The sequence below is a fragment of the Acomys russatus genome, chromosome 14 (assembly GCF_903995435.1).
Source record: "Acomys russatus chromosome 14, mAcoRus1.1, whole genome shotgun sequence".
Lineage (NCBI taxonomy): Eukaryota > Metazoa > Chordata > Mammalia > Rodentia > Muridae > Acomys > Acomys russatus.
In genome coordinates this window covers 51166855-51181865 of record NC_067150.1, presented here as the reverse complement: position 1 = coordinate 51181865, position 15011 = coordinate 51166855, and the positions used below count along the sequence as shown (strand labels likewise).

Here is a 15011-nt window from a genome sequence, read left to right as displayed (position 1 = left end):
TTAGCTATGTAATAAGCAAATTACCTCCCCACTCTGGGCCTCTCTGACTCTGTCTCCACAGCTGTGAGTTGAGGCTCCTAGTGGCAGCTTCTCTGTAGGGTCACTGTGAGATATGAGTTTGACACTGGTGGTTTCCCAGAGTGCGACAGTACTGAGATTCCATCTCTGACTCCTCCCCCCAGCCCCCCACCATTTCTCCCATACCCGCAGGTCCTGCCTTCTCCTCTGCAGTGGCTCAGCTGAGACCCTCAGCTCAGCCTGACCCATCCTGTCCCTCAACATGACTGCACGCACACACCCCGAGTCCTTGGGCCCCACTTACATATCTAGGCAAGTCAGTTGGGGATGAGTGGGAACTGGGGGCGGGGGGGCATAGATTTTGCCTGAGGACAGTGCATGGTGAGAGCCTAACACAAAGCTGTCATTGAAGCCAGAAATGTCGTTCAGGATTGTCCGCGGAGAGGATTGCTAGGGTGACTTGGGTCTGTGACGCTGATGACATGTTTAGAGTACAGCCTGTGTGTTCTGACATCCGCTCTGGCTTGGCTGCTAGATAGACTTTCAGGCCTTGTCCATGAAGGGTCCTGAGGGGTTCCTGGGTAGAGGTGAGGACAGACAGAACAGGAGAGAGAATCACAGCCTCAGCAGATCACCCTGCAAAGCCCCTGAGCTGACTTTCCAAATCCCCAATAGTGCTTCCCTGTCACAGCGAGGGTTAACCCTACTGAGGAGGCCATGACCCACCCTTCTGCCCCCTTCACCCCATGATCCCTTTAGACGCTCCCAGGCTCTAATGCAGGACAAACTGCCCTATCCCACCCTATGAGGCCAGGCTAGCTGAGGATGGGCATCCCCTCCCCAGAGACCAACATGCTATTTCCTGTCGCCCTTGGGCCTGGAGAGAGAATGGCAAGGGACAGGAAACAGCATGGGTGTTGTTTCGACCTTCTTAGTCCATACCGTGCACCAAGACACATCCTGGGAATGAGCTACCTTCATTTTCCCAACCACACCAGAAGACAGGCATCAGAATCACCCCCAGAGGAGAAAACCAAGGGCCACAGAGGCTGATCCACCTGCCCGGGGATGCTTGGCCCATGACTGAGTAGGGACATACATGGGGGTGGGTCTCTCCTTGATCTAGCCTCTCTTCTTGTGGGGACCCTGGTACCAGAAGGATAAGACCCTCACTTCATGAGCTGTGGCCCACCTCATGGTGCCATGGAGAAAGATCCGACAGCCTCTCCTCTCCCTCAGCCTGCCCAACACCCTCCGCTGGCCCTGACCACAGAGACATCTGGTGATGCCAGTCTTCCAGGGGATAAGTCCCCAAATCATGGGCCCCAAGCTGTTCTTTATCAAGAGACTAGGGTGAGAACCCCCAGGACAGCGAGTGGGCTTCCTAGGACCCAAAGTGAGTATGCACCCAGGTGCAGGGACCTGCACAAGTACAGTGCTTCATACACAGGCACACATGCCTCAAATGCATGGCCAATGCCACAAAAACACTTAAAGTCCTTGAGGAGGTGGGATGTATAACACACACACACACACACACACACACACACACACACACACATACACATGATTTCTCACTGGATAACAAACGGACGAGAACAGGTAGTCTTAGCCAGGCTCCTTGCTCTGGTGCAGTGTGTGTAAGGGCAGCAAAGGATGGACAGACCCTAGGGATGTGAGGCCAGCAGGACTGGCGGGCTCCCAGGGGGCACCTGGGTAAAGCTGCAGGTGTGGCCCAGTTGATCCCCTGAGGAGACAGTAAAGATTAAGAGGATCATACACGGCAGGCCTCCAGAGCTGTGCTGGGAGAAGTCTGGACCCAGAGCCCAGGTGCAGAGAAAGCTCCAGAAGGAGGAAAAGCTAACTCACAAGGGAAAGGAAGCAGAGGAGAGACAGGCACAGACAGACAGACAGACAGACAGACAGGGGTAGAGGTGAAGGCACAGGCTGGGCCCAGCAACCTCTAGCAGGCAGGCTGCCCTTTGGACAAGCCACATCCGATGAGCTCCACAGTGGCTGCCTCCATTGTGCCTGTGGCTGTGACAGCCTCCAAGAAGGAGTCTCCAGGAAGATGGGGGCTCGGAGAGGATCCAACAGGTATGGATTTTCCTGGCAGTGAGGTCTGGGCCCTTGGGGAAGGGAGTACAAGCAGTGGGTTCAGGGAGCCATAAGAGGGGCTTAAGCTACATAGCCCCCGCCCCTGAGAGCTGTGAGAAAGCATGGGGGCCTGCTGACAACCCCAACGTCCTAGAGACGCAAAGGCCAACAAAGGAGGAGGCACCAACCCAGCTGCTGAGGAAGGAAAGGGGTGCTCTTGAGACAGACAGAAGTCCTTGTGACTTCTCGTGAGTGCCCGAAGCCACTCACAGGGAAGGAATGGGGCTGGGGAAAGCGGAGACAGCGTGGATGTCTTGCTAGAAATAAGCTATGGAGGGAGCAGTAGAGGATAAGTGGTGGGAACAGCGGTTAGGGGTGTGCCATAGCAAGGAAGCCGCTTTGTCTCAGTGACACGAGTGTGTCTAGATTAGGGAAGGTAGGAACCTGTGGACCCAGGAAAATGATGCATAGGGGAGGGAATGTGCAGTCTTTCAGTCCAGTTCCGCCTCCCCTGGCAGGTGTGGGCCCCTCACTGCAGTGCCGAGTGTGCGGGGACAGCAGCAGTGGGAAACACTATGGCGTCTACGCCTGCAACGGCTGCAGTGGCTTCTTCAAGAGGAGCGTGAGACGGAGGCTCATCTATAGGTACCTACTAGCTCTGTCGGCCTGCCCACCCGTCCCTGTGTGCCTAACATGGGCGGAGGTTGTTCAGGGAAAGTGGAAGATGAGACCAGGGCAAAAATGTCCCAACTCAAGGTCTAGGCCCTGGGCGTGACGTTGGCCCTCAGGAGCTCCCTGTCCTCTGCAGATGCCAGGTGGGAGCAGGAATGTGCCCGGTGGATAAGGCCCATCGCAACCAGTGTCAGGCCTGCCGGCTAAAGAAGTGCCTACAAGCAGGCATGAACCAAGATGGTAAGCGGTGGGCGTGGGCGAGCTGAGGTGGGAGGGGCAGAGGGGCAGGGACGGGGTGTCCTGAGTTGCCCTGCCTTCCAAGCTGTGCAGAATGAGCGGCAACCCCGAAGCATGGCCCAGGTCCACCTGGATAGCATGGAAGCGGGTAGCGACCCACGACCAGAACCCGTGGTGGCCTCCCCAGCCCTAGCAGGGCCCGGTCCCCGGGGCCCCACATCTGCGTCTGCAGCCAGAGCCATGGGCCACCACTTCATGGCCAGTCTCATCACTGCCGAGACTTGCGCTAAGCTGGAGCCGGAGGATGGTACGTGGGAGAGCAGGGGGGCATGATCCTCACACCTGGCTTCCACAGAGCAGCCACTAAGGTCAAAACCACCACCACCTCCTCCTCCTCCTCCAAATAGCGGAAGAGACTATCGATGTCACCAGCAATGACCCCGAGTTCCCTGCATCCCCCTGCAGTCTGGATGGCATCCATGAGACATCAGCTCGCCTCCTCTTCATGGCAGTCAAGTGGGCCAAGAACTTGCCTGTGTTTTCCAACTTGCCCTTCCGGGACCAGGTATATATCACACGGCCTGCCTACTGGAGCTGAGCCAGGCACAGTCAGGAGTTATAGGTCGGCCAGCTTGGGGGAACATACACCCCTGGGCTGGTGAGGGATAGAGGCTTACATAGCTCAGATGGTGACTCCTGGGGTACTTGTTTAGGGATGGTCAGGACAGTGGCAGAGGAAATAGCTAAGTCTCTGAGGGAAGGATGCTAACCAAAGATGCGTAGAGCCTGGGATGCACAGTGGGACCTGTGGCTCTCTGAGTGGCCGGTAGCCATTCTGTGCGAGACAGTGTACCCTGAACAGCAAAGTGGCTGACGGTGGGTTCTTTAGAGCGCAGGATCATGTGGCTTGAGGCCTGAGTGTTACCCTAGCCTTTCCACACCCAGAAAGGTGCCCCAAGCACAGTGATCCAGGAGAGAGTGGCTGGCCAGAGGTACTGAGCAGGCTGTCTGGAGGGAATGGCTTGGCAGAACCAGCCAATCTCTTGAACTCACTCAGTGTGACACTCGTGGACTCATCTTGAGGCTGCCCAGCATTCCTAGGGTTTAGGCTTATCCTGAATGGCCCAGCTCTATCTCTGGATAGAATCCATGAAGCATTTGGAAACCTAAGTAGATGAGCCTGTGAGGACAGAGGTCAGGAGAAGGCCCTAGGCACCCCGGAGCTGTGCATCTGTGCTGACACTTGAGGCCTCTCTGATCACAGGTGATCTTGCTGGAAGAGGCGTGGAACGAACTTTTCCTCCTGGGAGCCATTCAGTGGTCCCTGCCTCTGGACAGCTGCCCACTGCTGGCACCACCCGAGGCTTCTGGCGGCTCTCAGAGCAGGCTGGCCTTGGCCAGCGCAGAGATGCGCTTCCTGCAGGAAACCATCTCCCGGTTCCGTGCGCTAGCAGTGGACCCCACAGAGTTTGCCTGCATGAAGGCCCTGGTCCTCTTCAAACCTGGTACTGAGCCTTAGCCCAAGCCTTCCAGAGACGTGGTTGGGAATTTAGAGGGGGGGGGCAGATTTCTGGTGACTTCCCTCAGCTGGGCTCTTCATAAACCCACCTGGGTGTAGAGACATAGTCTTCTTTCTAGGGGAGGGGGAGCAAAGAAAAGAGATGTAGCCTGACAAAATCCTTTGGGGGCATGTGGGGTGAGGCTGGCTTCTGGAAGGGGGAGCTCACTGGCGCTGCTTCTCCCCCAGAGACACGAGGCCTGAAGGATCCTGAGCACGTGGAGGCTTTGCAGGACCAGTCCCAGGTGATGCTAAGCCAGCATAGCAAGGCTCACCACCCCAGCCAGCCCGTTAGGTGACAGTAATGACCTACCCACTTACCTACCCTCTCTGTCCACCTTCCTCCCAACCCACCTCTCCCACACTGCCTCGGGGCTTCCCTGCTTACACAGGATACCAGGCTCAGTAAGCTGCAGCTATCCAACATCTATGACCAGGCACAGTGCCAGGTCCTAGGAGGGGACAAAGGACAGCGCTTTCAGGAATGTTCACCATGGTACCCACATGAAAGACAAGAATCACCTTGGTCAGATGTGGAGAGTGGCTTGTGTCTGAGGGGACACCAAATGCCAGGCTTTAAAGTTGTACTTTTTGGACTGGGCAGTGGTGGTGCGCCCCTTTAATCTCAGCACTCAGGAGGGCAGCGACAGGCTGATCACTGTGTGTTTGAGGCCAGCCTGGTCTACAGAGCGAGTTCTAGGCTAGCCAAAGCTACACAAAGAAACCCTGCCTCAAAAATTTTTTACTTTTTAAGGATAGGATCTCAATGTGTAGCCTAGACTGGCTTCAAAGTCAGTTTTCCTGCCTCTGTTTCCCAGGGGCTGATCTTAACAGGTGCACCCTACTGTGACCCCAGTCTTTAACAGGGACTGTGTCTCTCCCCATATTAGAATAGAGTCTAAATAGAAGAGAAAAAAATCTTACCTATGAAAGGAGAGAGAGACTAGCAACATGCTTTCTTAAGAGTCAAATATGGAAGGTTCAAAAAGATTCTTGCTGGTAGGAAGGTGGGAAAATGAACTGGAGAGTGACCCTGGGACCAGCCCAGCCAGAGCTCAGAATGCCCACGAAGGACACATGCAATGAGAGAAGTTGAGGAACACCTGAGAGTCTATAGGAGAGGATTCCATGCACAAGACCCCACGCAGACTGGTGCTGCAGTGTACACAAAAGACAGAACAGTGACTTCCCTGTCCAGGAGCTTTCAAGGGGCAATGGCTTTGGGGAGGGGCCACAGGGAATAGGAAACACACTACAATGCATGACTCTGGGAGTCGGAAAGGGACGGATTTGGCAGTTGTCTATATAAGGTATGGGCAAAGAGATGCGTTTGGGGGGAGAGGGCTTTCAAAACTTAAAGGGAAAGTTGAAAGTTTAGGAGGAACTTGCCATGTTCTGGGGGACCTGAGTGTGGATCCTCGGCACCTATATAAAAGCGTGGGCATGGTGGCATGCACCTGTCACCCCAGCACTGGGTTGAGTGGAGACAGATGGACCCATGGAACTCATTGGCCGGCCAGCCTAGATCAACTGATGAATTCCAAACTCATCAGAGAGACTTTGTTTCAAAACATAGTGGAGGAAGGGCTGAGGAGATGGCTTAGTGGGTAAAAGTGTTTGCTGTGCAAGCATGAGGACATGGGTTCAAATCCCCAGCCCCCGTGTGAAAAAGCTAAAGATGCTGGGAACAGCAGGTTAAATAAAATAAAAATAAAAAAACCACAGTGTTGGACAGCAGAGACAGGCAGATCTGGGAACTCTCTGTCCAGCCAGCCCAGCTGAAATATCAAGGCTCAGGTTCAGAAAGAAGCCTTGTCTCAAGGTTTGTTTGGTTTTTTGTTTTTGTTTTTTCTTTCTTTTTCTGCACTGGGGACTCCTGCTTTAGCAAATGGTTCTTACTTGAAACTAAGATGGATTGCCCCACCCCCACCCCCGGAATATCTCAGCTAACCAAAATCTTCCCTGACTTCAGAACACTTTCAGTAGTAGTTACTAATGACCATAGGTGTCTCACAGACAGGAATTCATATCCTTTTATGTAAAACTAACATAGCTTAGATGGGCAGAGACAGGTGGATCTCTGTGAGTTCAAGGCCAGCCTGGTCTACAAAGTAAGTTCCAGGACAGCCAAGGCTACCCAGAGAAAAACCCTGTCTCAAAAAAACAAAACAAAATAACAACAACAACAACAAAAAACTAATATAATTTAATTATAGTATTTATATGATCAATGAACATGCAAACGGACTGCTATCAATATCTCATAGGCTGGGAAGTGGCTGCACATGTATGCAGGTGGGAGTTCGGATCCCGGGTACCCGCACAAAAGCTGGCAGGCATGGCAGCTGCCTGTAATCCCAACACTTGGTAAACTGACATGGGGGTCCCTGGGGGCAAGTAAGCTAGCTGGACTAGCCAGAATTGGTGAGCTTCCAGTTCAGCAACAGATTCCGACTCTGTAAATAAACAGGAGAATCATCTAGACAGTCATTTGACCTCAACTTCCACCCAAATGCACAAGCACCTGCAACACATAGGCACTCAGGTACAGGCACGCACGCACGCACGCACGCATGCACGCGCTTGCATGCCTTTCCTTGAAAGGCCCCTGGCTGGCCCTGGGCACCTGGCTCTGCTCCCCTCTCCCACTGGCTTGCTATGAGGCTGGCCTGACAGCGTCTTTGTCCTTTCTCCTGTTCAGGTTTGGGAAATTGCTGCTCCTGCTCCCGGCTTTGAGGTTCATCACTGCTGAGCGCATCGAGCTCCTCTTCTTCCGAAAGACCATCGGGAACACTCCAATGGAGAAGCTCTTATGTGACATGTTCAAAAACTAGTGGGCGTGTCACGCATTTACAGGCAACGCTCGTCTGAAGCTAAATATTTCCCTGTCTTTCTTCTCAGCTAGCAATTCCACATGCAGGTATTTGTACCTGGCAGAAATTTCTCCCAAAATACATTGTTGGGATATTCATAGCAGCCTTTTTCATAATACCACTAACTCAGTTTGGACAGTAGACTGCATGGTTGTGTTGTTATATTCATAGGTAAAACAGCTATGGCCAAAAATAAAAATAAAAAAAAATAATAAACAGTGGGTCCACAGGACAATATAGATCCATTCCATAGGCTAGATGTTGAACAAAATCTAGACGTGAGAGACATTGCTACCACGTTCAAGACCAGGGACTGGGAGGGAACAGAAGGGAGGTGGGAATGGAAAGAAAGACAAAATAAAAGAAAACAAACAAACAAAATATGCAGATAAGATTGGTAGTGATAAAGCCAGAAGTCACCTCTGGGTGGGGGCTGGGGCCAGGAAGAGGAAAAGTAGCCCCTCACTAGGAATGTCTTTTACTGTGACCTGGATGAGAAGCTGATAGTCATTAAAACTCATTGGGCACTTAAAATCCATGCACGCAGCTGTCTTTTGTTTGACCTCCGGTTAAAATAAAACCAGAAAACGGCATCCCAGGCTCTCTATTTGAGGACGTGGAGACGTGAGTACAAGGTGTTTTGAGTTTTGTCTGGTTTCAGTCCAAGTCAGAGTCCAGGTGTTACGCATTGAGGCTCTGGGCACAATTTCCCACAGGATCCAACGAATCCCTCTCCTCCTCCCTTCACACCTGCAGAACACCTGCAGCTCAGAGCAAGGCAGTCTCAGTTGCTGGTGCGGGCGTGCATGCGTGTGTGTGTGTGTGTGTGTGTGTGTATGTGTTTGCACGTGCACGTGTTTTATTACAGCTCAGCAAAACAATCGCAGGCTGTGTGTATGTTCATTGGCACAGCTCAGAGGAAGACAATCACAGGTGCAGTGTGTGTGTGTGTGTGTGTGTGTGTGTGTGTGTGTGTGAGAGAGAGAGAGAGAGAGAGACGCTACATTATCATTCCTTAATCCCTCATGGACAGACCTGACTTGGACAAGCCCTCTTTTACAAAGAGAGACCCAAGCAAGTTTGTGAGACCTGGAAAATAATTATGAAAGTTAACATGTCATCCGGCTGTGGTCCAGCAAAGTGCACTTGCTTAACATGTATGAAGCCCTAGGTTAGGTTCCCAGCACTACCCAGACACACAGGGTTTACATATGTCAGACAGTGATCTGGGCACCCAGCTTGTGTCATCTCATCCTCATATAACTCCAAGGAGGACCAGTTGTCACAATTTCTGAGTAAACAAAAGCCTTATGGCAGTGGTACCACTGCTCACCCAATTCTGATGCTGCTGCCTCTCTCCTCCCCTCCAAAATCAGCTCAAGCATTTGGCTGCATTTCCTGTCTTTAGAGAAGAAATGTATGGGTCTGGAAGTAAAACAGTATGTGAGGAAGCCACAGAGTCTAGGGGTTTCCCGGCCTTTGGCTTCCATTTGCACACTCGTAGCTGCAAAGACATATACCCTCTGCTCAGGAAATGGAAAGTGGGCCAGGCTGAGAGAGGAAGGCGCCTGACACTGCCTAGTGCAAGACTTTCACACCAGAGCAGGCCAACTGACTGAGACTGTGTCTTCTGAAAGTATGAGCCTGGGGCAGCAGGAGGGCTCACCGGAGACATGACATTAATCATCTAAGCCTTGCCTTGAGCTTCGAGCCCCACCCACATGGTGGAAGGAGAAAACCAACTTCTGCAGGTTGTCCTCTGACCCCCATCTGCACACTGTGGTATGTGCACTCCTCCCCCACCCCAAATAAATAAACGCACCAGCCTGGCCTGTCGGTTGGTTGTCTTTTGCACTTTAATTTCACATGAGGTCGTGCCTATCTATTAAGGCCCAAACAAAGACACCTGAGGAAAACACATGGTTGAAATGGTCCACATCTGCCCAGCTTATTTAGCTTAAAATCTGGCTTTCAACAACACCGAGGGCGCAAAAGTGGCCTGCTGAAGCTCTCCGGCAAAGAGCTCTGGAGCTTCCCTGGAGAAAGGAGGTCTTGGAGAATTCAAGGAGATATGTAAGCTGAGTCATCCGCTCTTTGCCTGCTTTCAAAGCCAGCTGCTCCTCTAAGGGTTTTCCCTTGTTGTAGGAACACCAGAAAGTCCGTGTTTTGGTTTGGATCTTCAGTGTCCGTCCTCCCCGCCGCCCCCGCCCCAGGCGTGAGAAGCGTGGGCACCAGCCTATGGCGCTGGTGGGAGCTGGTGTAACCTTTAAGAGGCGGGTCCTATTTGGAAGAAAGGTGGGCGGCATCTTGGGGCCCTGGCTCCTCCTTTAGCACTTTGTCCTGGGAACACCTGAGCAGCTGCCTGTGTGAGAGCAACAACGGAGACAGTCAAGCATGGATGAAACTGTGAGCCAAAATGTTTCCTTTTTTAAATAGTTATTTTGGAGTTTGTGTGTGTGTGTGTGTGTGTGCGCGCGCACGCGTGTGCCTGGAGAGCCCAAAGGCTTTAGGTTTTGGAGCTGGAGCTGGAATTACAGGCAGTTGTGAGCTGCCCTGACCGGGTGCTAGGAACGGAACTTGGTATTTCATCACAATAAGATCAGGGGAACGAACATAGGCAGATGGGGACGACTTTCTTTTAGGTCCTTTGTGAGAGACTTGTTTGGTTTTGTTTGGGTTCGGCTGGGTTTTGCCCTCAGTGCCAGAAGTGTGCTCAGCTGTGAAGCACCACGGAGGTTCCTTTGGCTTACTCAGGCCTTTCTTTTCTTAAGAAATTGCATTTTCTGGTTCATATAACGACGCTTCTCCGCTATAGCCTAACCAGGCATTTCAATCAGGAAGGGCTGGGAAAGACTTCAAAATGACCAGAAAGACCAAAATTAATAACCCGAATCAGAGTGGAAGCCTGGCCTGTGACAGCTGCCCTGCTTGGGCGGGTGTCCTTGGACTTTGCCAGTAGACTGACTATAAGCTCGGTATGGGCCGGGACCTTTGTTAATATTCTCTGATCTGCTCCAAGCATAAGCAGTGCCTGGGCAGGTGGGCCTTGGTGCAGTGCCTGGGCAGGTGGGCCTTGCTGCAGTGCCTGGGCAGGTGGGCCTTGCTGCAGTGCCTGGGCAGGTGGGCCTTGCTGCAGTGCCTGGGCAGGTGGGCCTTGCTGCAGTGCCTGGGCAGGTGGGCCTTGCTGCAGTGCCTGGGCAGGTGGGCCTTGCTGCAGTGCCTGGGCAGGTGGGCCTGGGCTGAATAAGAAATTGAGCAAGCTCCACGGTTTCTGCTTCAAGTTCCCGCCTGGCACCCCGCCTCAGCTTTCCTCAGTGACAGTCTGCAAACTGTAAGCTGAAGCAAACTCTTTCCTTCCTGGTGTTGCTTTTGTTAAAGCAACAGAAACCAAACTAGAACAGCTGTCTTCACAGAACCACCTATCTTTTACCTTTGTCTACTTCCTGCTTTCTCGTGGTCCCCAATAACCATCCATATACTTCCAGGGTGACCTTTTTAGTTTCAGCTTATGAATGATAACATTTAATGCTAATTTTTGAGCGTCTGGTTTATCGTATTTTACTTCTGTCCACGGGGCCATCCATTTTGCTGCAAATGACAGGATTTCAGCTTTCTTTACTGCCAAACAAAACCCCATTGTGTATGTATACCATTAAAAAAAATCATTCAAAAAACAAATCATTCACCTGTTGGTTAGTACTTAGACGGTTCATATAGGTCGGATATTGTGAACAGTTCTGCCGTAAACCTGAGCATGCTGGTACCTCTCTGGAAATTGATTTCATAGCACATATGTCTGGATAATGTGGTCATTCTGGTTTTTACACACACACACACACACACACACACACACACACACACACACACACACACACACACACACACACGTATATCATAGGATCTTATGAAGCCCAAGCCTGAAACTCCTGATCTGCCTGCCTCAGCCTCCCAAATGCTGGGATTACAGGCGTGCACCACAACCACACCTGGCTCTGCAATGAATTCTCTGGGGAAATCTCTGCTGCTCTTCACAGTGGTGATGATAATTTTTATCCTCACCAAGAGTGTACAGGCGTGGTTAAGAGCTCTTCCTGCTCTTCCAGAGACCCTGGGTTTGGTTCCTACCCTCCACCATCTGGATGCCTCACACTGCCTGTAACTTCAGCTCCAGGGAATCTGACACCCTCTCTTGACTTCCAAAGGCACCCACCCACCCACCCACAAACACACAAGGCATACCCCCCTTCTCTCACTTTGTCTCTTCCCCCTCTTCCTCTCCCTTCCCTTCCCCCTCCCGCCACACATAAAAACGAGAAGCTCTTTTTAACAGAAAGTCTACATCATCAGTAGTATTCATTCATAATGGCAGCCATTTTAACTGGGACAAAATAATGTCTCAATATAGTTTTGATTTGCAATTTCCTCGTGATTAATGATATTGAGCATTTTCATATATTTATTTTCCATTTGCATTTCCTTTGGAGAGGTGTCTGCTCAGATCATTTGCCGATTTTAAAACTGGATTATATGGGATTTAAAACAACATTTTCAAAATAATGTATAGCTATTAATCCTCTGTCAGATGAGTGGTTGGCAAATATTTTCTCCCATTCTGTATTTTGTATGTGTGTGTGTGTGTGTGTGTGTGTGTGTGTGTGTGTGTGTGTGTGTGTGTTTTGATGGTTTTTGTTGCTTTTCCTGGGCGTTGGGAACTGACATGGAAGTCTATATGCTGAGCAAGCCCTCTAGCGGGGAACTGCACCCCCAGCCTGTAGGTGGGCCAAACCTTTGCACTTGGTGTAGTCAGTCAGGTTTAGCTTTGATTTCCTGTGCTTTGGAGACCTATCCAGGAAAATCATTGCCTGCGCTAATGAACTGAAGTGCTTCCTCTATGTTTTTCTCCCAGTAGTTTTAAATCTTCAGATTTCAAATCTAGGCTTTTGATACATTTTGATTGACTGTTGTACAGAGTGATCGAGTTTCAGTCTTCTGTTTGAGGATGTCCAGTGTCCCCAGGCCATTTATTACTTATTCCAAAAAATTTTTAAACATTCTTTGTTGTTGTTGTTTGTTTGTTTGTTTGTTTTTTCGAGACAGGGTCTCTCTGTGTAGCCTTGGCTGTCCTGGACTCGCTTTGTAGACCAGGCTGGCCTTGAACTCACAGCGATCTGCCTGCCTCTGCCTCCCAAGGGCTGGGATTACAGGCATGCGCCACCACGCCCAGCTTTTTTTACAATCTTGTTGAGAACCAATTGACTGGACTTGCGCATCCTGGTCTGTCTGGGATGGGATTGTGTTCTGTTGGTCCACATCACGCTGTTTTAGTGACTGGGGCTCTGTAAAATTTCTCAGAATCAGGTACTATGAGGTCTCCAACTTGTTGCCTTTCTTGCTCAACACTGCTGCGGCTATTTGGAATCCTCTCTGCTTCCACATGACTTTTGGAATTTTTTCTCACTCTTGGAAAAATGTGCTAACACTCTGATGGGAATCATGTTGACTCTATAGGTCACTTTGTATAGTATGTAATTTAATCATGTTAATTCTGTATATCCCTCATTCTAAGGAAATCTTTTCATGTTTTCTTCAGTTTCTTTAATCAGGTTTGCAGTTCTTATTGTAGAAATCTTTATTTCCTTAGCTAAATTTATCCCTGGGGTTTTTGTTTGTTTGTTGGTTTATATGGACATTGTGAATAAGAATGATTTCATGATTTATTTCTCAGCAAATTTATTATTGATACATAGAAAAGCACTGATTTGATATGTTGTTTTTTTATTTAAATACCCTACTACCTTACTGATTTTTTCATTTCTAACCATCTTTTGAGTATCTTGTGTTTTTCAATGTATAGAAACATTCATCTGCGAATGGAAAACTTTACTTCTGTACACCTTTTCTTTCTTTCTCTTGCCTAATATCTCTGCTCAAAATGTCTAATATTGCACTGAGTAAGGTCTGTGAAAGTGGACAGCCTTGTCTTGTTCCTTAGGGACAATACTCCCACTTTTCCCCAATTCAGTACGATGATGCTATCAAAGCCCTGTTATGCTGAGATCTGATCCTCTATACCTAATTTGTTCAGGCCCCTCCCCACTCCACCCCACCCCACCCCCCCCCCCCCCCCCCCCCCACACATAGGGTTTCTCCAGTTAGCTCTGGCTGACCTGGGACTCTGTAGAGATTTTTTTTTAATCATAAAGAAAATTTGAATTTTGCCAAATTCTTTTTCTGCATTGACTTGATTCTCCACAGTTTGCATGTCTTGCTCATTTGCAGATGTTGAATCATTTTTCATCTCTGGAATGAAAGTAACTTGACAGTGTGTATGCTCTTTGCTTGAGACAAGGCTTTATTATGTAGTCCAGACTGCTCTGAACCTCACTCTTGGTCTCAAACCTTCATCTTCCTGCTTCAGCCTCCAGGGGTGGGGTACACAGGTGTGCCACTCTCTGTTTCTTTTTGTTGCAGGATTGTTTTGTTGCTCTTTTGAATTTCATTTTCTCTCATTTTGTTGAGGGTTTTTGCATCTGTGTCCATCAGGAATACTGATCTTATAGTTTATTCCCACCTCCTCAGTCACTCCCCTCTCTTCTCTTCTCCTTTCTTCTCTATCACGTGTCCTTGTCAGGTTTGGAAAGAGTAATGCTGACCTGATGGTGCCAGGTTGAAAGGGTTACCTCACTTTCAAATCTGTGGAAGAGCTTGGGAGCCACTGCTAGTTCTTGAAAAGCTTGAAAGTTTTGCAGTGAAGCCATTGAGTTCTGTAATTTTCTTTCTTGGAAAATGTTTTAGTGTTGATTCAACTTCATTAGTTATAGGTCCGTTCAGATTCAGAACCTCTTAGTTCAGTTTTGATAGGTCATATGTGTCCACGTATTTGTTCATTTCTTATAGGTTTTTCAGTCCTATGGCATATCAACTTTTCAAAACAATCCCTAGTAGTCTCTTGTAGTATGTGGTATTACTTGAAATGTCTTTTTCATCTCTGGTTTCATCTTTAATCTTCTCTTTTTCTCTCTTGGTTAATTGAAAGTTTGTCAATTCTGTTTATCTTTTCAACAAAATAACTTTTTGACTTTTTAGTCTATATTTTATTTCCACTCAGATATTTTTCTTTCCTTCTTCTCCTCCTCCTCCTCCTCCTCCTCCTCATTCTCCTCCTTCTTCTTCTTCCACGTAACTCTGCCTGCCATTGCCTCCCTCCAGAGACCTAGGACAAAAGGCATGTGCCACTACACACAGCTCCACTCTGGTCTTTATTATCTTTCTTAGGTTTGGCTCGCTTCTCTAACTCTTTGAAATGCACCATTAGGTTGCTCAAAAATCTTTCTCCCAACTCTTTGTTGTTGTTTTGTTTTTCGAGACAGGGTTTCTCTGTATAGCCTTGACTTTCCCGGACTCACTCTGTAGACCAGGCTGGCTTTGAACTCATAGTAATCCACCTGCCTCTGTCTCCCTAGTGTAGAAATTAAAGGTGTGTGCCGCCACACTCGGCCCCAATTCTTTTGAAAGGGAAGACTTCACTGTTGCCCTCTTGTTTGAGCTGCATCCCA

General features: G+C 49.4%; 1 protein-coding gene across 1 annotated transcript; it reads left to right on the top strand.

The window, feature by feature from the left end:
- The first annotated feature begins 2018 nt into the window (after window positions 1-2018).
- On the top strand, window positions 2019-7416 carry Nr2e3 (nuclear receptor subfamily 2 group E member 3). Its single transcript, XM_051156587.1, has 8 exons — window positions 2019-2115; window positions 2634-2760; window positions 2924-3027; window positions 3110-3331; window positions 3432-3589; window positions 4289-4529; window positions 4772-4877; window positions 7284-7416. Exons 1-8 carry the CDS (start codon window positions 2019-2021, stop codon window positions 7414-7416), a joined length of 1188 nt encoding a protein of 395 aa, XP_051012544.1.
- The last annotated feature ends 7595 nt before the right edge of the window (window positions 7417-15011 follow it).